At 35.3% G+C, this 14,782-nt stretch overlaps 1 protein-coding gene across 2 annotated transcripts in view; it reads left to right on the top strand.

Moving 5' to 3' along the window:
* SNX2 (sorting nexin 2) overlaps window positions 1-10,372 on the top strand; it is a 32,644-nt gene extending 22,272 nt beyond the window's left edge. The window contains exons 7-16 of one of the 2 annotated variants that reach the window (XM_048291311.1): window positions 199-277; window positions 1,472-1,547; window positions 2,769-2,882; window positions 3,110-3,203; window positions 4,937-5,142; window positions 6,162-6,305; window positions 6,800-6,811; window positions 8,852-8,932; window positions 9,040-9,111; window positions 9,884-10,372. In XM_048291311.1, the coding sequence (XP_048147268.1) occupies window positions 199-277; window positions 1,472-1,547; window positions 2,769-2,882; window positions 3,110-3,203; window positions 4,937-5,142; window positions 6,162-6,305; window positions 6,800-6,811; window positions 8,852-8,932; window positions 9,040-9,111; window positions 9,884-9,934 (929 nt within the window). In that variant the 3' untranslated portion in view covers window positions 9,935-10,372. The remainder of the gene's footprint in view (window positions 1-198; window positions 278-1,471; window positions 1,548-2,768; window positions 2,883-3,109; window positions 3,204-4,936; window positions 5,143-6,161; window positions 6,306-6,799; window positions 6,812-8,851; window positions 8,933-9,039; window positions 9,112-9,883) is intronic. The other variant, XM_048291312.1, reaches the window with a different exon arrangement.
* The last annotated feature ends 4,410 nt before the right edge of the window (window positions 10,373-14,782 follow it).

Genomic DNA, 14,782 nt, shown 5'->3' with positions numbered 1-14,782 from the left:
GAAATTGAGTATTTCACAGAGTTGCTTCCACAAAACCATGCAGCATGTAGTGTTGATATTTTTTTATGTTCCTATGTTGTGTTTTTTATTGTAATTTGATTTGAATATGTAAACTTAGGTGAGCCTTATATTCTAATCACATCAGTTATGTTAATGATTTATCTGTGATAAAATCAATATGATGCCATTTCCTTCAAGGCATGACCAAGGTTAAAGTAGGCAAAGAAGATTCTTCATCCACTGAATTTGTAGAGAAAAGAAGAGCAGCTCTAGAAAGGTAATGTGTGTATCTAACTAAAATTTATTTAGGCTCAGAATTACTTGTAATATACTGTATGGGTTCTGCAATTGGAACACTGGTGATCTGTACTTAAATGAATTCTGGAAACTGTATACAGCTGTCAAATTTTTGTGTAGAAATTGAATAATTCCCATTAATAACAGGAAGTGTAGCCATATTCATGACAGTTACTATAGCTAACTTGTTTCAGACTTAAAATGAAGATTGCAGAGATTCAGTAAGTAAAACTACCGTTTTCAGCTTGTGTAGACATTTTGGGTTAAAGGAATTAAGGCACTTACAGCAATATATTTGTTCCATAGCAAATCAACTGTTGGGCAGGAAGCGGGGTGAAGAGACCTTCAGCCACTTGAAAGTAAAATGGGCTTCTGATGGTGTGCATTGATGACATTGATGTGACTTACTGAATTTTGGCATAAGAAATATTGGATCTCTGTCACCCAGTGCTGATACACAGCTGATACTGTTCAAGTATCTTTGTTAGGAAAGGGTCCTATCCCTGGTATACTGGCACGTTAACCTTAACTTGTACTTCATATGGAGTATGGGACAAGGAAAAAAGTTGAGCAATCTAATGTGTAAAATAGTTTTACTGCAATCCTTACCTTCTTTAGGAAAAAAAGTATGGATCTGGTGGTCATACCTAGTGGAGATGGATAAAAATTACGCTTGAGAATGAAGCAGAAGTGAGGAAAAAGAAAGGGAAGGAGTTGCTTTGAATTTTACTTGTGGGTTTATGAATCTTTTAGAACTAAATGGGTTGAGGACTGTAGTCTATCCAGCATATAAATAGTTTATACCTAGATCATGATCAACTCACTTCTCCAAGATTTCGTATAATTCTAAAATAAATCAGCCAGAATTACCTGTAACAAAAAGCCTGTCCACTGCGCTGTACAAAAATGTTTTAACAAGCTCATTTTTTTTTTTCTGGCATAAACTGGCTATTAAAGGAGTAGGTCTTCACTCAGCTGTTGAAAATAAGAAGTATATTATTTTACCACTGTGCAACATACAGTTGCAGGCCCCACCTTAAGGACTTTCTGGTGTAAAGACCGTCCAGTGTTTAGTATGTTACGTTGTGGTATGGAGTGCATGGCCCTGTGTTATGTTCAGTCAGGCACATTAAATCTGTTCTGTTACCTGATATTTTAATTTTTAAAATCATAGGTATCTACAACGAACAGTAAAGCACCCAACCTTGCTACAGGATCCAGATTTGAGACAATTCTTGGAAAGTTCTGAGGTATTTACGTTCTTTTAACTTCTCTTACTTGTTTCTAGATATAGTAACCTACCAAGAAATATATTCACTTTGTTTTGAGATCTAATCCCCTAAATAAATATGAAATCCAATTGGACTGTACCCTTCACGGGACAGAAAGGCAGAGGCTACTTAGGTAATGGTGTGCAACTGGTACAACTTAGAATGGTAGTGACAAAAAGCTATTTGCTGTATAGTGACTTCTCAAGTGAGTTGGTCTTTTCAGTTCTGATGTTACTGATTGTTAAGTAAGATGTAAAATCAAACTGGCTTGGAAGTGTCTTTCTTGCCTCCAGGAGTTCAGCTTGAGGTGTATTGGTAGGAGAATGTGAAGATGGTGGCTGTACTGCTGGCCACGCTAGGTATTTTGTGAATAAGGACTTCAGTCACCTGTACCTTTCACAATAGTAAATATATTGTTAAAGATACATAATATCTCTTCATAAATGTGTGTAGTGGTTTCACTCTAATACTGAACTGTGTTTTGGCAATGTCAGTATCTTAGTTATACTAATAAGTCACAGAGGCCTCCCTACTGACAAAAGCATCAATAGATAACTTACAGTGGGTTTGTCAATGCTGCTGACAGACAAAACATCACATGAAGGGTAAATGGTCTGACACAGGGGCCACCTTGTATAGCATATTCAATCTAGCCCGAATACTAATATCAATTAAATTTAAAGTTTGTTAACTTAACTCTGAGGATTTCTCAGTACCTAAACAGATAACATGTTCTCTTAATACTTGAGGTATGTTCATGGCCTTATGTTGCAAAGCAAAAAGTCATCAACCTTTTATTATCAACATGCAGTGCATGTTTTGCATTACAAGTAAACGTGTCACAGAATTTCCTTTGTCTAATTTGTTGTAAATCTATGCTTTTCTGTTCCTGTAGTGGCAGTTTGTTCATTGTAGCATATAGGTGGCCATTTAGGACATTTGGCTAGTTCATAACAGCTTTGGACAAGTGGTTTGTTTGTTCCATTTAAATGTAAAGATGTAGAAGAAAAGTAAATAGTCTATATTTTTAAGTTTTCCTCTTGAGAATGTAAAAGTAGTAAATTTGAGAAATTAGATTCCACTGTACTGAAACACATAGGAGTAAAGAAAACACTATATCCTTTTCTTTCCCCCTTGTGCCCAGTTAAACCTCCATCCTTTTAACCAGTCTCTTTGCCCTTATTTGTCATTCAATTCCAGCTGCCGAGAGCGGTTAACACCCAGGCTCTGAGTGGAGCAGGAATATTGAGGATGGTGAACAAGGCTGCCGACGCTGTCAACAAAATGACAATCAAGATGAATGAATCGGATGCAGTAAGAGCTGATTTTTCGGCTTGAATAATGAGATGAATTAATGAGCCTCAACAATTGCATTTTAAAGCTGTAGAAGTAGAAAATGGGTTATTAATTTGCTTATTGGCTGGAATTCTTAGCTGTATCAGTTGACCACCCTGGCAGTACCTGGATAATTTGCTTCTTTAGAACCAGAAATGTTCTTGGTAATCTAATTTGTAATGCTTGACTCTTTCATCTTTTGTCAGTGGTTTGAAGAAAAACAGCAACAATTCGAGAATCTGGATCAGCAACTTAGGAAGCTTCATGCCAGCGTTGAAGCATTAGTCTGCCACAGAAAAGGTAACTTTACTTTTATGTAACTGCATGAACCTTAGGAAATGGTGATGAGAAACAAGAGCTCAGCATGTCAGAACTCTTAACTAAAGTAGTTGCACAACATATTTTAGTGCAAAAATCTTCTAATTGTATCTTTTATTTTAAACCACTCTAGTATTTTTGTATACCTGTCTTTAATTTTAAATTTAACCGGAGTATCTGTCATTCCTAGAGTCACTGTAATGATTTAGAATTTTTTTTTCCCTTGCACAGTTTCATTACCACACCTAGCAAGTGATTCTACTACAGTAGACATCCATAAATTTATCTTCAGGTCTCATGGCAAGAGTAATTTCTTTCCGAACAAAAAGTGGCTGCATAAATCCATTTAAACATCTTTTGGTTCAGTATTGCTCTGTTAACCGAGTTTAAGTGCTTACACAGGAATTTGTTATTCCTTATTTAGTCTGCATAATGGTATACCCTCAAACTACTGTTAAGGTAAACTGTTCTGGGAAGATAAGTATTCACAGAATATCAGCTTTTTGTTTGCTTATTTTAGATACAAGCAAAGCCTGCAAGTTTATATTGTAATAACCTGTGCTGCTTTTTGTCAAAGATGGATTTCCATCAGATTATTAAAAAAACCAACAAAACAAAATAGAAACCAAATCTAACAAAATCCCAAACAAACCACAATTTTGAATTTCTAGCTCGAGGAAGACCATAAGTGTGCTTTCTGACAATATTGTATTATATAATGTGGTGTCGCCTTCGACCTCCTCCAAAAGCACTTGAAAATGTCGTGAGCTACTTTCTCATAATTCTAATCAAGAATTATTCTCTGTAGTAAAAATATCTTTAGCCACCTATCCTCGAAGTAATGGAAAATGAAAATCCTTATTTACAGTTGATTTCACACCTTACAGATTTGAAGAAGTGTTGGTTTGTTGTTTTTTTTTTAAGAGTTGCGTTTAAATTGTAAATGTTTTAAATATCTGAAGACAGTTTTCTTCTGCAATCACTTCTGGTATTCTGATGGTTCTGCAGGAGTAGCAGAGTTACAAACTAGCCTGTAGTAGTTTGGACTAAACGTTTGTTCAAAGGTACATGGGATTTGGGACAATTGCACCAGTATTTTTTAAGAAATAAGCTCAAAAATTCACTTTCACAGGTGCCGATATGTGAGGTTTTCTTTTTTTCTTTTTTTTTTTAATTTTAAGGCATATCAGAATGTGACAATACACTACAGTATGCACACATATAAGTTACTTAAAGTCCATAAAACAGTCCAACAGAAATAAATTCCACTCATGGGAGTGGTGGTTTTGTGAAAGGGTTGGGGTTTTTTTCCACTCTGAACTAAATGGAAAAACTGTGCTGTAAACCTGTTAAAATTGTTCTGAATTTGCTCTGTAGATGACTTTGCTTTTGTTTTGTGGGTTTGCAGTTTCTTTGAAGTAGGCGATTGGGTAATACTGAAGTGACTTTTTTTTCATGTCTTTTGCTAGACAAAATAAGCATGACATTAATAGGCTTGGCAAAGCATTTACTGATCGAGAGTTTTTCGTGCAGGAGTCCTCCTCCTAAATGTGGTTTCATTGTGATGTCCTTGTGTATCTCATCGTGATCTTTAGCTTCTTTTTTCAGTTGGTGAGGTTAAACCTCTGCTCAATTTCAAACCTCTGCTCCACTGATTTATGCTGCAGAGTAATATAACAAATTAAATCGTGCTGAACATTACTCCTGTGTTTCAGAGCTTTCAGCCAACACCGCTGCCTTTGCTAAAAGTGCTGCCATGTTAGGTAACTCTGAGGACCATACTGCTCTATCTAGAGCTTTGTCTCAGCTTGCAGAGGTTGAGGAGAAGATAGATCAATTGCATCAAGAACAAGCTTTTGCTGATTTCTATGTGTTCTCAGAACTTCTTGGTGATTACATTCGTCTGATTGCTGCAGTAAAAGTGAGTACTAGGAGGAAAAATACCGATTTCGTGTTTAAAATTGCATTCCTCAGCTTACAGATTTAGGGTAAATGAATGTGTGTATTTGCTCATGTAACACAATTAAGTTTCTGCCTCATGTTCTAGCTGAATAAAGTGAAAGTGTTCATGAATTATTCCAATGATAAAAATGTGATCAAAGAATAAAAGTGATCAAAAATGTGAACGGAGTGGTAAGATCTAGAGAAAATGCAAATCTACTTTGAGCAGTACTGATTGTGTACAGTACTTGGGGATACTGTACTGTGTCTAAGCATACTGTACATGTTTATTTCAGATTACTTACTGTTACAGTAAGCATACATAAATGTTGAAGAACATAATTTGGTATTCTATATTTGGTAGATAGCCAGTAATGTCTTTAAATAAGAAAAAAATGCAATTTGTGGATCTACATCTCATTAAAGAAAATATTCAATTTAGGTGTAAGCTATGCTATACAGCATGATTAGGTTTAGACATGAGAACAGGTATCTGTGAATTATGTCCAGAAATACCTTTGAACTTGCCAGGTTGTTGGAAGTATTTTTTTTTTTTTTACTTTGTTTCTCTTTTTTCTAGTTTTTTTTAATGTGTACTTTACTTCTATTGCCTTAGTACATTGCTAACAAAAACGTCTTGCTGAAAATGCATGTAATCCATATGCATGAACAGTTTGCTAGCATCTGCATTTAGAGAATTGTCTGCACAATAGAGCACTACATAGTGGTTGTTTAGGTTGTGTTTTGATAGAATGAGGGGCATAAAATGATTTGGAGCACTGAAGTGTCTGCTCTGAAAAGGGTTCTTGAATAGCCTTTATTTGTGGAAGGTTTTGAGCTGTGCAAGCATGATGTCAAGTGGATACAATACATGGTAGACACACTAAGGTTTCTTGGAGTATACTACTCTTTCCACCTTTATGCTGGAATTATTTTTTCCTACTGGGAATTAAGATAGCTCTAGCACTTCCAGTTTAATAAATTTGTCTGTTCTCGCAGGGTGTGTTTGACCATCGAATGAAATGCTGGCAGAAGTGGCAAGATGCTCAGGTCACTTTACAAAAAAAACGTGAAGCTGAAGCAAAGCTCCAACTTGCCAACAAACCTGATAAATTACAGCAAGCTAAAGATGAGATAAAAGAGGTAATGTTATCAAACATTATTTTGGAGGTCAGACTTTGTGCGTTGGCTCATTCATTCTGCATTAATGCTGCTTTATACCATTTTTACAAATCATTTACTTGCTGTTTCCTGTATTTACTGAAATTGTTAAAAGAAATTTACTTAAAACACTGAATATGTGCAATTTTTACTTACTGTAAGATCTGTAAGACAGTTAATACTGTCTCTACAGAGTGTGGGAGATAGGAGGGTGGGAACATGGACACATTAATGCTTTTAACTGTTAACAGCTCACTTGAGTAGGCAGAGGAACATTTCTTGGTCTCTAAAGCTAAGATGACTTGGGTAAATCCAGAAAAGACAACTAATAGACAACTATTCCCATGTTTTGCTTAAATATGCAGCTTTTCTACCCATATATATGTGCATGTATATATGGTGTAATTTCAGTAAAAATAAATCTAACATGTTGAAGTGTCATAATTTATACACTTTTTCTATCATGCTTCACTAAGGAAATTGAAGAGGTAGGACAACTTAATTATTTAATGCTTATGCATTCTAAGTATGCTCTAGTACTCTCCCATTAAATAATGGAAGAACATTTATTGCAAATTTCAAGCTCTTTTACACAGTTGCTTTGTTTGGCTTCCTCATTGGTCACTAACCACATGCTCCTTTGTTCTTTTTGCCCCTTGGTATATTTCACATACAGTATTGAAATTACTCATTAACTTGATTTTCTTTTCCTTAAAAAAGTCTATTGTTTACTGAGAAATCCTAATGTTACTCTTGTGTGGCCACATTCTTATTGATTGCCTCTCCTGATGTCACCCATCCATTAACAATAAATTTCCTGATTACTGGTAGTAGTGGGAAATAGAGATGCTTTCCCAGTCCCAATATTAAATAACTGGGTTTTTTGGGAAGGTATTACTTTTCCTGCTTTATTAGAGAAGGCTTTTAGTAAACCCACAGTTTAAATGTGCCAGTTGAAAGTTCTTACTGCCACTGAAATGTGTTCAGAGTTGTTGAATTCTGTAATAGTGGACCCTCTGGCAGAGGAATTGCGAAGTGAAAGCCTGAGCAGCTCGAGCATCATGCATGACTCGGTTGTTTTTTGTGCATAAAGGGACAAAGGACACTCCTATAAATACCTTCTTGAATGATGAACTTCTCCTTGTCAGACACTATAAAATGGCAAACTATTATCCAGTGGTAATTCACATAGGACCTGGGATTTGGGCATGATGAAACTGAAATGCTGAATACATTAGGCCTGTATAAGCTTTCACAGAAATCTCAGGCACCTCTGTTTGATGGGCGGTAGGAAAGCATGGGCAATCTTAATCTACTTTTCTTTACCTGTGTTTTATACTATTTCAGTTATGTGATAACTCTTCAGGCTGATCTTCCATGAAGGAGATGCTATTATGACTTACTAAATAGCTTCATAATGTATATCTAAAAGGTCAGTCAGGGGACTGTGAATAAATATAAACTAAAAATATAAATATGGAGATGTTTATTGGAACACAGATGATGTTTATCTCATATCACAGTAGAAACTTAATGCCAGATCACAAAATGTTTTTGTGAATAAGTAGCACCACTGGATTGGTAACAGGAAGATGCTGCATTGAAGCCTGTTGCTGCCGTGGTGCCTTTTTCTGAGGAAGATAAATGTTACTGAATGTATTTGTTCTCTTGCCTCAGTTAATATGTTGAGATGAACAGATACAGTTGCTAAGTATTTTCAAAGCACTGCTAGCCTCTCTGTGAGGCTCGCCCTTTATCTACACAACTATCTTAAATTTAACAATGTAATAGGTATGTAAAAGCAGTTACAGGGCAATGTGAATGCTGAGGATCCCTTCTTGTCTAGCTGGATGTCTTTTTACAGAAACTAAGGAGAAATAACCTAGTGTCATATATTGTTACATGAATGCCATGCTCCCAATATGGCAAAACCCCATAAGAAACATCTCTTCCTCTGAATTTTCCTCTAATGATCTTCTTACCTGCAGTAACTTTTCTACTCCTGCTTTCTATGAAAACAGATAAACACATCCTCAGTAGTTCATTTGCAACAGAAATACGGTAGAGATAATCATATACTTGACAAGAGGCAGAGATGAAGATTTACTCATCTCTTCTGGAATTAGAAAAATACAGAGAACTAACTTGAGACTCTTCCAAGCTTGATTGGACAGGTTTAGGTTCCTTTGTATGACGTGTGTAAAGGGAATAGCAGATAAAGCCTTAGAGATGCATTTTATTTTCTAAAGAACATTTTTTAAATGTTATCAAGTGTTTGTAACAGCAGTACTAAGCTATATTTACATTTTGTCTACAGATAGCATTACCTTAAAGATACCTTTGTTGTAACTGATCTGATGGCATCCTGTAACACGAATTTGAAATTGTTATTGTAAGATTTTCTTTTAAATAGGCCAAAAAAATCAAATAGGTCCTTAAGTGACTATCAATATGCTAAAAAAATTCAGATACTGGTAGACTGAATGGACAACACAAAATCTTACCTCTGTATGTCTTTCCTTTGCCAGTGGGAGACAAAAGTTCAGCAAGGGGAAAAAGATTTTGAACAGATCTCCAAAACCATTCGCAAGGAAGTTGGAAGATTTGAGGCATGTATAATTTTGTCCAAGTAAATAACAGTTCTACTGTAGACAATACTGACATTTTAAGTAAAATTTATAAAGAGGTTAATATGCCATAATTTATTTATTAACAGAAGGAACGAGTGAAAGACTTTAAAACTGTTATTATCGAGTACTTAGAGTCGTTAGTGCAAACACAACAGCAGGTAAGATAAATTTTAAGTTTTGTACAAGTTAATATTTAATACATTCCATATTAGGTTAGTTAGAAAAATATGGGATTTAAGCACAGCAGTTCCTAAAACATTAAGAGCTACTGGTCTGTACTGTGTTGGTGAATGATTGCAGTTTCCCAGCCCTTGCACAGCTGTAATTCAGGGAAGTAAGGGAGAAGCTCTCCTATGGATATGGGCAAGCAGAGGGTCTTGTCATCTTCTCAAACTGAATTAGTACTTTCACTTAGAGATTGGAGTAAATTGTAATCAGTATGTACTTACACTTACTGAAGAGACTTGGATTCTTAAATGTTTATTGCTCTTTTTTAAAAGTACAAAATATTATTGAATATTGGAAAGCATTAAAACAGTTTCCAGTGTCTGAGAAGTAGGCCTTGTTATCAGAAAAAGTCTGGACTCTTTCTTCTGTTCATTGCAGGAATATAACCCTTCAGCTTTGTTTAATTAAAAAAACCCAAAAAACAGTATCCTTAGAGATAAGAATAAGTGACTGATCTTTAATAAAAATCTGTATGATTGTATTCTGTAGCATTGTGTTTAACATGTGGCAACATATCTACAGCTATGAGCAGATTTGTGTATTTATTACTTGGTTTTTTTGCACTATGTAAATACATGAATGAATAAGTACCTATGTTCTTACTTTATCTCACAGAGGCAAGTTTACTGCCAGAGGAGGTAGGTATGTGTTGTATTTTCCAATATTTAGTACTTAATGAGTGATTTTTCCCTTGTCTTCAAGCTAATAAAATACTGGGAGGCATTCCTACCTGAAGCCAAAGCCATTGCCTAAAAGAAGAATATTCCAAGTGACAAGATACTCGGGATGTTTGTCCTGGATAAAACTAAATTCCACAGTGAAATCACTTTAAATCATCTAAATAAACCACTATATATTTTATGAATTAACATGTGGCTTTTTTTATATACCACAGCATTTTATTAACAAGCTGCACGTCCTGACCCTCTTTGAAGTGGACTGTGGCATGATGTTCTGCAATACATTGCTGAATTGAACACTATTGTGTCTTAATACTTGCACTAAAATGTGCACTGCAAGGCCAGAAAGCTGATATTTTTGTTCTTTACAACACAATGTTCTGTAGTATGTTTACCTGATCTTTATGAAACAAATTTAATTGCATTGATTAATGTTCACTTAAACATTCCTGTACAAAATCATGTTTTTGTGATTACAATAATAAAGGGATGTACCTTGTGAAACATTAAACGCTCTGGGTTTGTATCTATAGATACTTACTGGTGTTCTTGAGAGTACGGTTTGGAACAAATTGAGATGTATCCAGGGCAAACCCAACATTTAGTAAAGAGTGGTGGAGAAGGTATTAAAGATTCACAAACAATTATCTGTGCTAAACTGTTCTGTGTTTTAATTCTGAATCTCTTCAGTGTGGGTGTTCTTTTCACTTGAAGTTACCACTGCCTTGGCAAAGTCTACTGTGTTAGTACTCATAGGGTCAAAAGACTGATGCTTGGGCAACAGACAGATGTAAACTGAAATCTCTTTCAAGTGTTTACAGAGCTTCTGCAGAGTTAAAATCACCTGCATGGTCAAATACTGATGTCCTATGGGACTGGTACATTGCGTCAATTGTATTCAGTGGTCTTAGGATACAAAAATATAAAAAAGTCTTGCAGTAATTCTGGTAATAGGTGAGGAAGAAAAGTGGGTAATTCAGCTGAGTGCCTGTTAGTTGTAAGAGCTAGCATTCTGTTTGTATTTTCTGGAATAGAAAATGCATTTGAAGGGACTGGTTATATATACCTTTTGCAAGAAATCAGAGCAGATTTTTCTGAAATACACAATATTAACATAGGATGTGCTGTCCTGTCATTTTAATGACATAATGAGCTTGTTGATGTATTAGTATTAATGGAAGGTATTAATGTTAACAAATTTTAGGCAAATATTAATTGTAGAAAACAAGAGAAGCTGTTGATTACAGCTAATCGTAAGACTGCAGGATAAACCTATGAATTTGTATTGTTTGGAATCAAATGTAAAGAAGCACATAATACCATTTCTGAACAGAATGAAGACCTCAATTCAACTGGAAGGTCTATTTCTACAACAAAGTTAGTGTAATCTTTACAGATTAGTTTTTGCTATAGCTTCTCTGCGTACCTCTCTTCAGTATTTTTAGAAGTTTTGAAGGAAACTAGGACAGAAAAATCCCACCAAAATTTATCAAGCCTAAATCAAGTGTCTTTTTAAATGGTTAAATGCTAAAGCCTTAAGCTTGTAATACCTTATGCCACCAGTGTTTGTTCAGTCATTTATCTTAAAACTGCCTTTTGAAAAGCTCAGATATGCTGGAGGCTTATGATGGAGAAACTGATCTAGGTGTAACACTCTCTTAAGTGTTACAATGCGCTTAACATTGGCTTGCATGCTGCTAATGAAACTTGACCAGCAGCTCAGTATTAAACTTCACGTATATATCACTCTGACTGAAAGTGGTATTTCCAGAACTAAAAGACTCAGTTTGGACATGCAGGGCTCAAAATGGGTAAACATATCCTTTCATGATCATTTTTGTGTAAATTCTTTGTCCAGCTTTCTTAGCTCTTGATCTCTTTTTCCTTCTATCAGGGTTAGAAATCATTTGAATGATGGATCAGATTTCTTCTCTTTGTGACAGGAGAATGAGAGAGAGCTTTCACCTTAGTCTTCTAGCAAGGATTAGACAACTGAAAACAAGAATGAGTTGTGCAAGTTTTTTCTTAAAACCAGGAGCCTTTTGGGGAACAAAAGGATAATGGCATTTCTGGAGTTCACTGTCATACAGGGTTGGCTGCTAATATAAAAAATTTTAGGGGTTTTTTGCATCACAAGGTTAGCTTGAACAGAAGATCCAAATCAGCTGTGACATTTGGCTAGCATAAAACTCTTGTTTCAAGAAGCTGTTAATGTCCCTGAGATTGGCTCACTTGGCTAATAGTGTCAAGGTTGTGGGTTCAATCCCCAGATGGGCAATTCATTTAAGAGTTGGACTTAAAAGATCTTTGTGGGTCCCTTTCAGCTCGGAATATCCTGTGATCTGGAAATTTATTTTGCTTATATTCGCCTGCATTATGGAGATTGGAGGTTCGGTTACTGTCTTTCTTAGTGCAGTTAACATCCATATTAGCAGATGTTTCTCAGCCCAAGTGAATGGAGGTATTACTGAACTCTTTCATCTGTGGAGCTGACTACTAGATATCATACTAAATTTAAGTGGTGTTTTTCATTAAAACAGCAAGCCGATGTGCCACTGAAGAATCACTTGCATGAACAAAAAGTGAATGTTTGCAAAATGATGAACTGCATTTGGAATACTGTATGAAAGACAAGGTGCTACTGAATTTTAGTTTACCTTTTAGGTTAAAATAGAATGCAGATGTTTGCAACAAATTCTACTGTTCATCATGTCTATTGTGCTTTTTAAATTAAGTATATATATATGACATGAAGTGGCTCAAATTGAAGACATTGTTACTTCTTTCTTAAACTGATGTTCAGTGTACAGTAAGTCTAATTATTTTGCCACTGTCCCTTTTAAAAGAGAATATTCTGCTTCCTTATAAATAATTCCTTCTTCTACCTCTCCTAAGTTATTCCCCTCTGAAATCCTCATATGGGAGGTTGTTTCAGCATCCGTGGAGTGCATGCCCCAAATATGTCAGTTTCTTTCAAATTGTGGAGACGAGCTGCTAGCTGGTAGATCCTGTGCATTAAAGTGAACAGCCAACATCCACTAAAATTATGTGTACAGTGAAATGATTGTCTTAAGGAAAGCAAATAGGAAAACCCCTTTGGAGTTGTATTTTTTTCTCTCTTTTCAGTTTAGAGTAGAACAGGCTGTGTAATAATTTTAATTTGTGGCAAAATATGAGTCCATTACAAGCATGAGGAAAAAAAGGGCAATATTTTAACAAGTGAGAAGCTGAATTTTCAGGTTGTTCAGAATGTTCCTTGTTACCTGCTAAGACGATTCTTCCTGTTTTATAAATTCTTGTGTTCCATAGTTGAATCAATGGTGAACTTGCTAGTAATCTTTGGACTTTACTGGTGAAGCCATTCCTTTCCTCTCCCCTCCTCCCACCCCAGATCAACGAGGAAATAATTGACAAAGGGAAGTGGTATAAAATAATCCAAATCTTTTTTCTGTTGTTAAGAAAGCAGCTTAGGCAGAACTATCCTAGCAGGATATTGATATAAAGTAAAAGAAATATGCAAAAAAAATACATATTTTTTCATTTTTTAAAGTAACAGAAAATGGGAAGGCGGGAAAAGACTAGAGATAAACCATGTATCTGTGGTTGGATTTTGCGAGTTGACTTAAAACCAGTTTTGTAGCAATTGAAAAATTGACAAACTTATGTTATGTTATGATCTAATGTCTTTTTTTGATCTGGCCTCTTGTTTTGATGTATATTTTACTTACCACTTAGATTAGAATTTTTATATGGGTTTCTTTGCCTATTTCTATTCTGGAAACTAGCCATTCAGAAAGTCCTTGAATCCTGAGAATTAGTGGAAAGTGATCTTTTAGATTTGCCTGTAATTATTCCTTTTTCTCTCCTGTGAATTATGCTAACATGATGAATGCTAAATTCTCCCTCCCTGTATGAGGAATTACAGAATGACCATTTCGGAAAAAAAGAAACATAGAAGTGGCCAGCAGAGGGGCAGATTGATGATTCCTAGTTTCTGTAATCATGGAAGGTTAGGTAGAATCTGGTGACAGGTAACAGCTACAGCTGGAAGGAGTGTATTATTAATTTATTTCACATTCTGGATCAAGGTAATTTAAGAATATAACTCAAGATACTGATACTTGCAACAACACCCAGCACTGAAGAGCAACACTGACATTTCCTAGTGTACTTTTGAGAGCCTGCTCAGCAGATCAATTTGAAGATAGTCTGTGTGTTACCAGTAGAGTTCAACCATTTTACAGTTTTGCTTTTAAGATTACTAACATGATTTTAATACGTTATGCCAGTTCAAGTCAGCTATATCTGAAATATATTCTCCTTGCTTTGTTGTTTGTGGGAAGCATTGTAATATCTGTGCACTTAGCTTTCAAAGACCAGAATCCTAGATAGTTTTGAGCACACTTTGATAGTATTCTATGAACTAATGTTTCTTAAATTTTTGATCTTCAGTGTATCAGACAGAAAGACAATCCTTGGCCAGCCAGCCATGGGGAGAAATCCTTTTTTTTTCTTCAGATGTAACTTTAAAGATTAGCCAACTAATGATGATATATTGTGTAAATTAAGTATTTAACATTCTAAAACATATTGACGTATTTGAATTCAGCTCACCATGTAATCTTCCTTGTTCCTCTTGGCTGATGCACAGTCAAAAGTTCCATTATATTCTATTGAATTTGAAACCAGATTAATGTCCAAAACTTTTCTTTCTTAATAAGTTACATGTTATTAAGGAAAAAAGTAACTTTTTGAAATTATTGCTTATTAGGTTGCAAACAGCCACAAACACTGCTCCTATGAAATTCTTCTACTGACTTCTCAGCATAAATGCTTTATGGCACAAGTGGTATCCTAAGAGTTATCCCTCTGTTTTGTATTGGAGGAAGAACTACACCTAAAGACTGGATTCTTAACAAAA

This window comes from Corvus hawaiiensis, chromosome Z (assembly GCF_020740725.1).
Source record: "Corvus hawaiiensis isolate bCorHaw1 chromosome Z, bCorHaw1.pri.cur, whole genome shotgun sequence".
In the NCBI taxonomy this organism is placed as follows: domain Eukaryota; kingdom Metazoa; phylum Chordata; class Aves; order Passeriformes; family Corvidae; genus Corvus; species Corvus hawaiiensis.
Note: the sequence above shows the minus strand (reverse complement) of the source record. Positions and strands in the feature narration are given on the sequence as shown.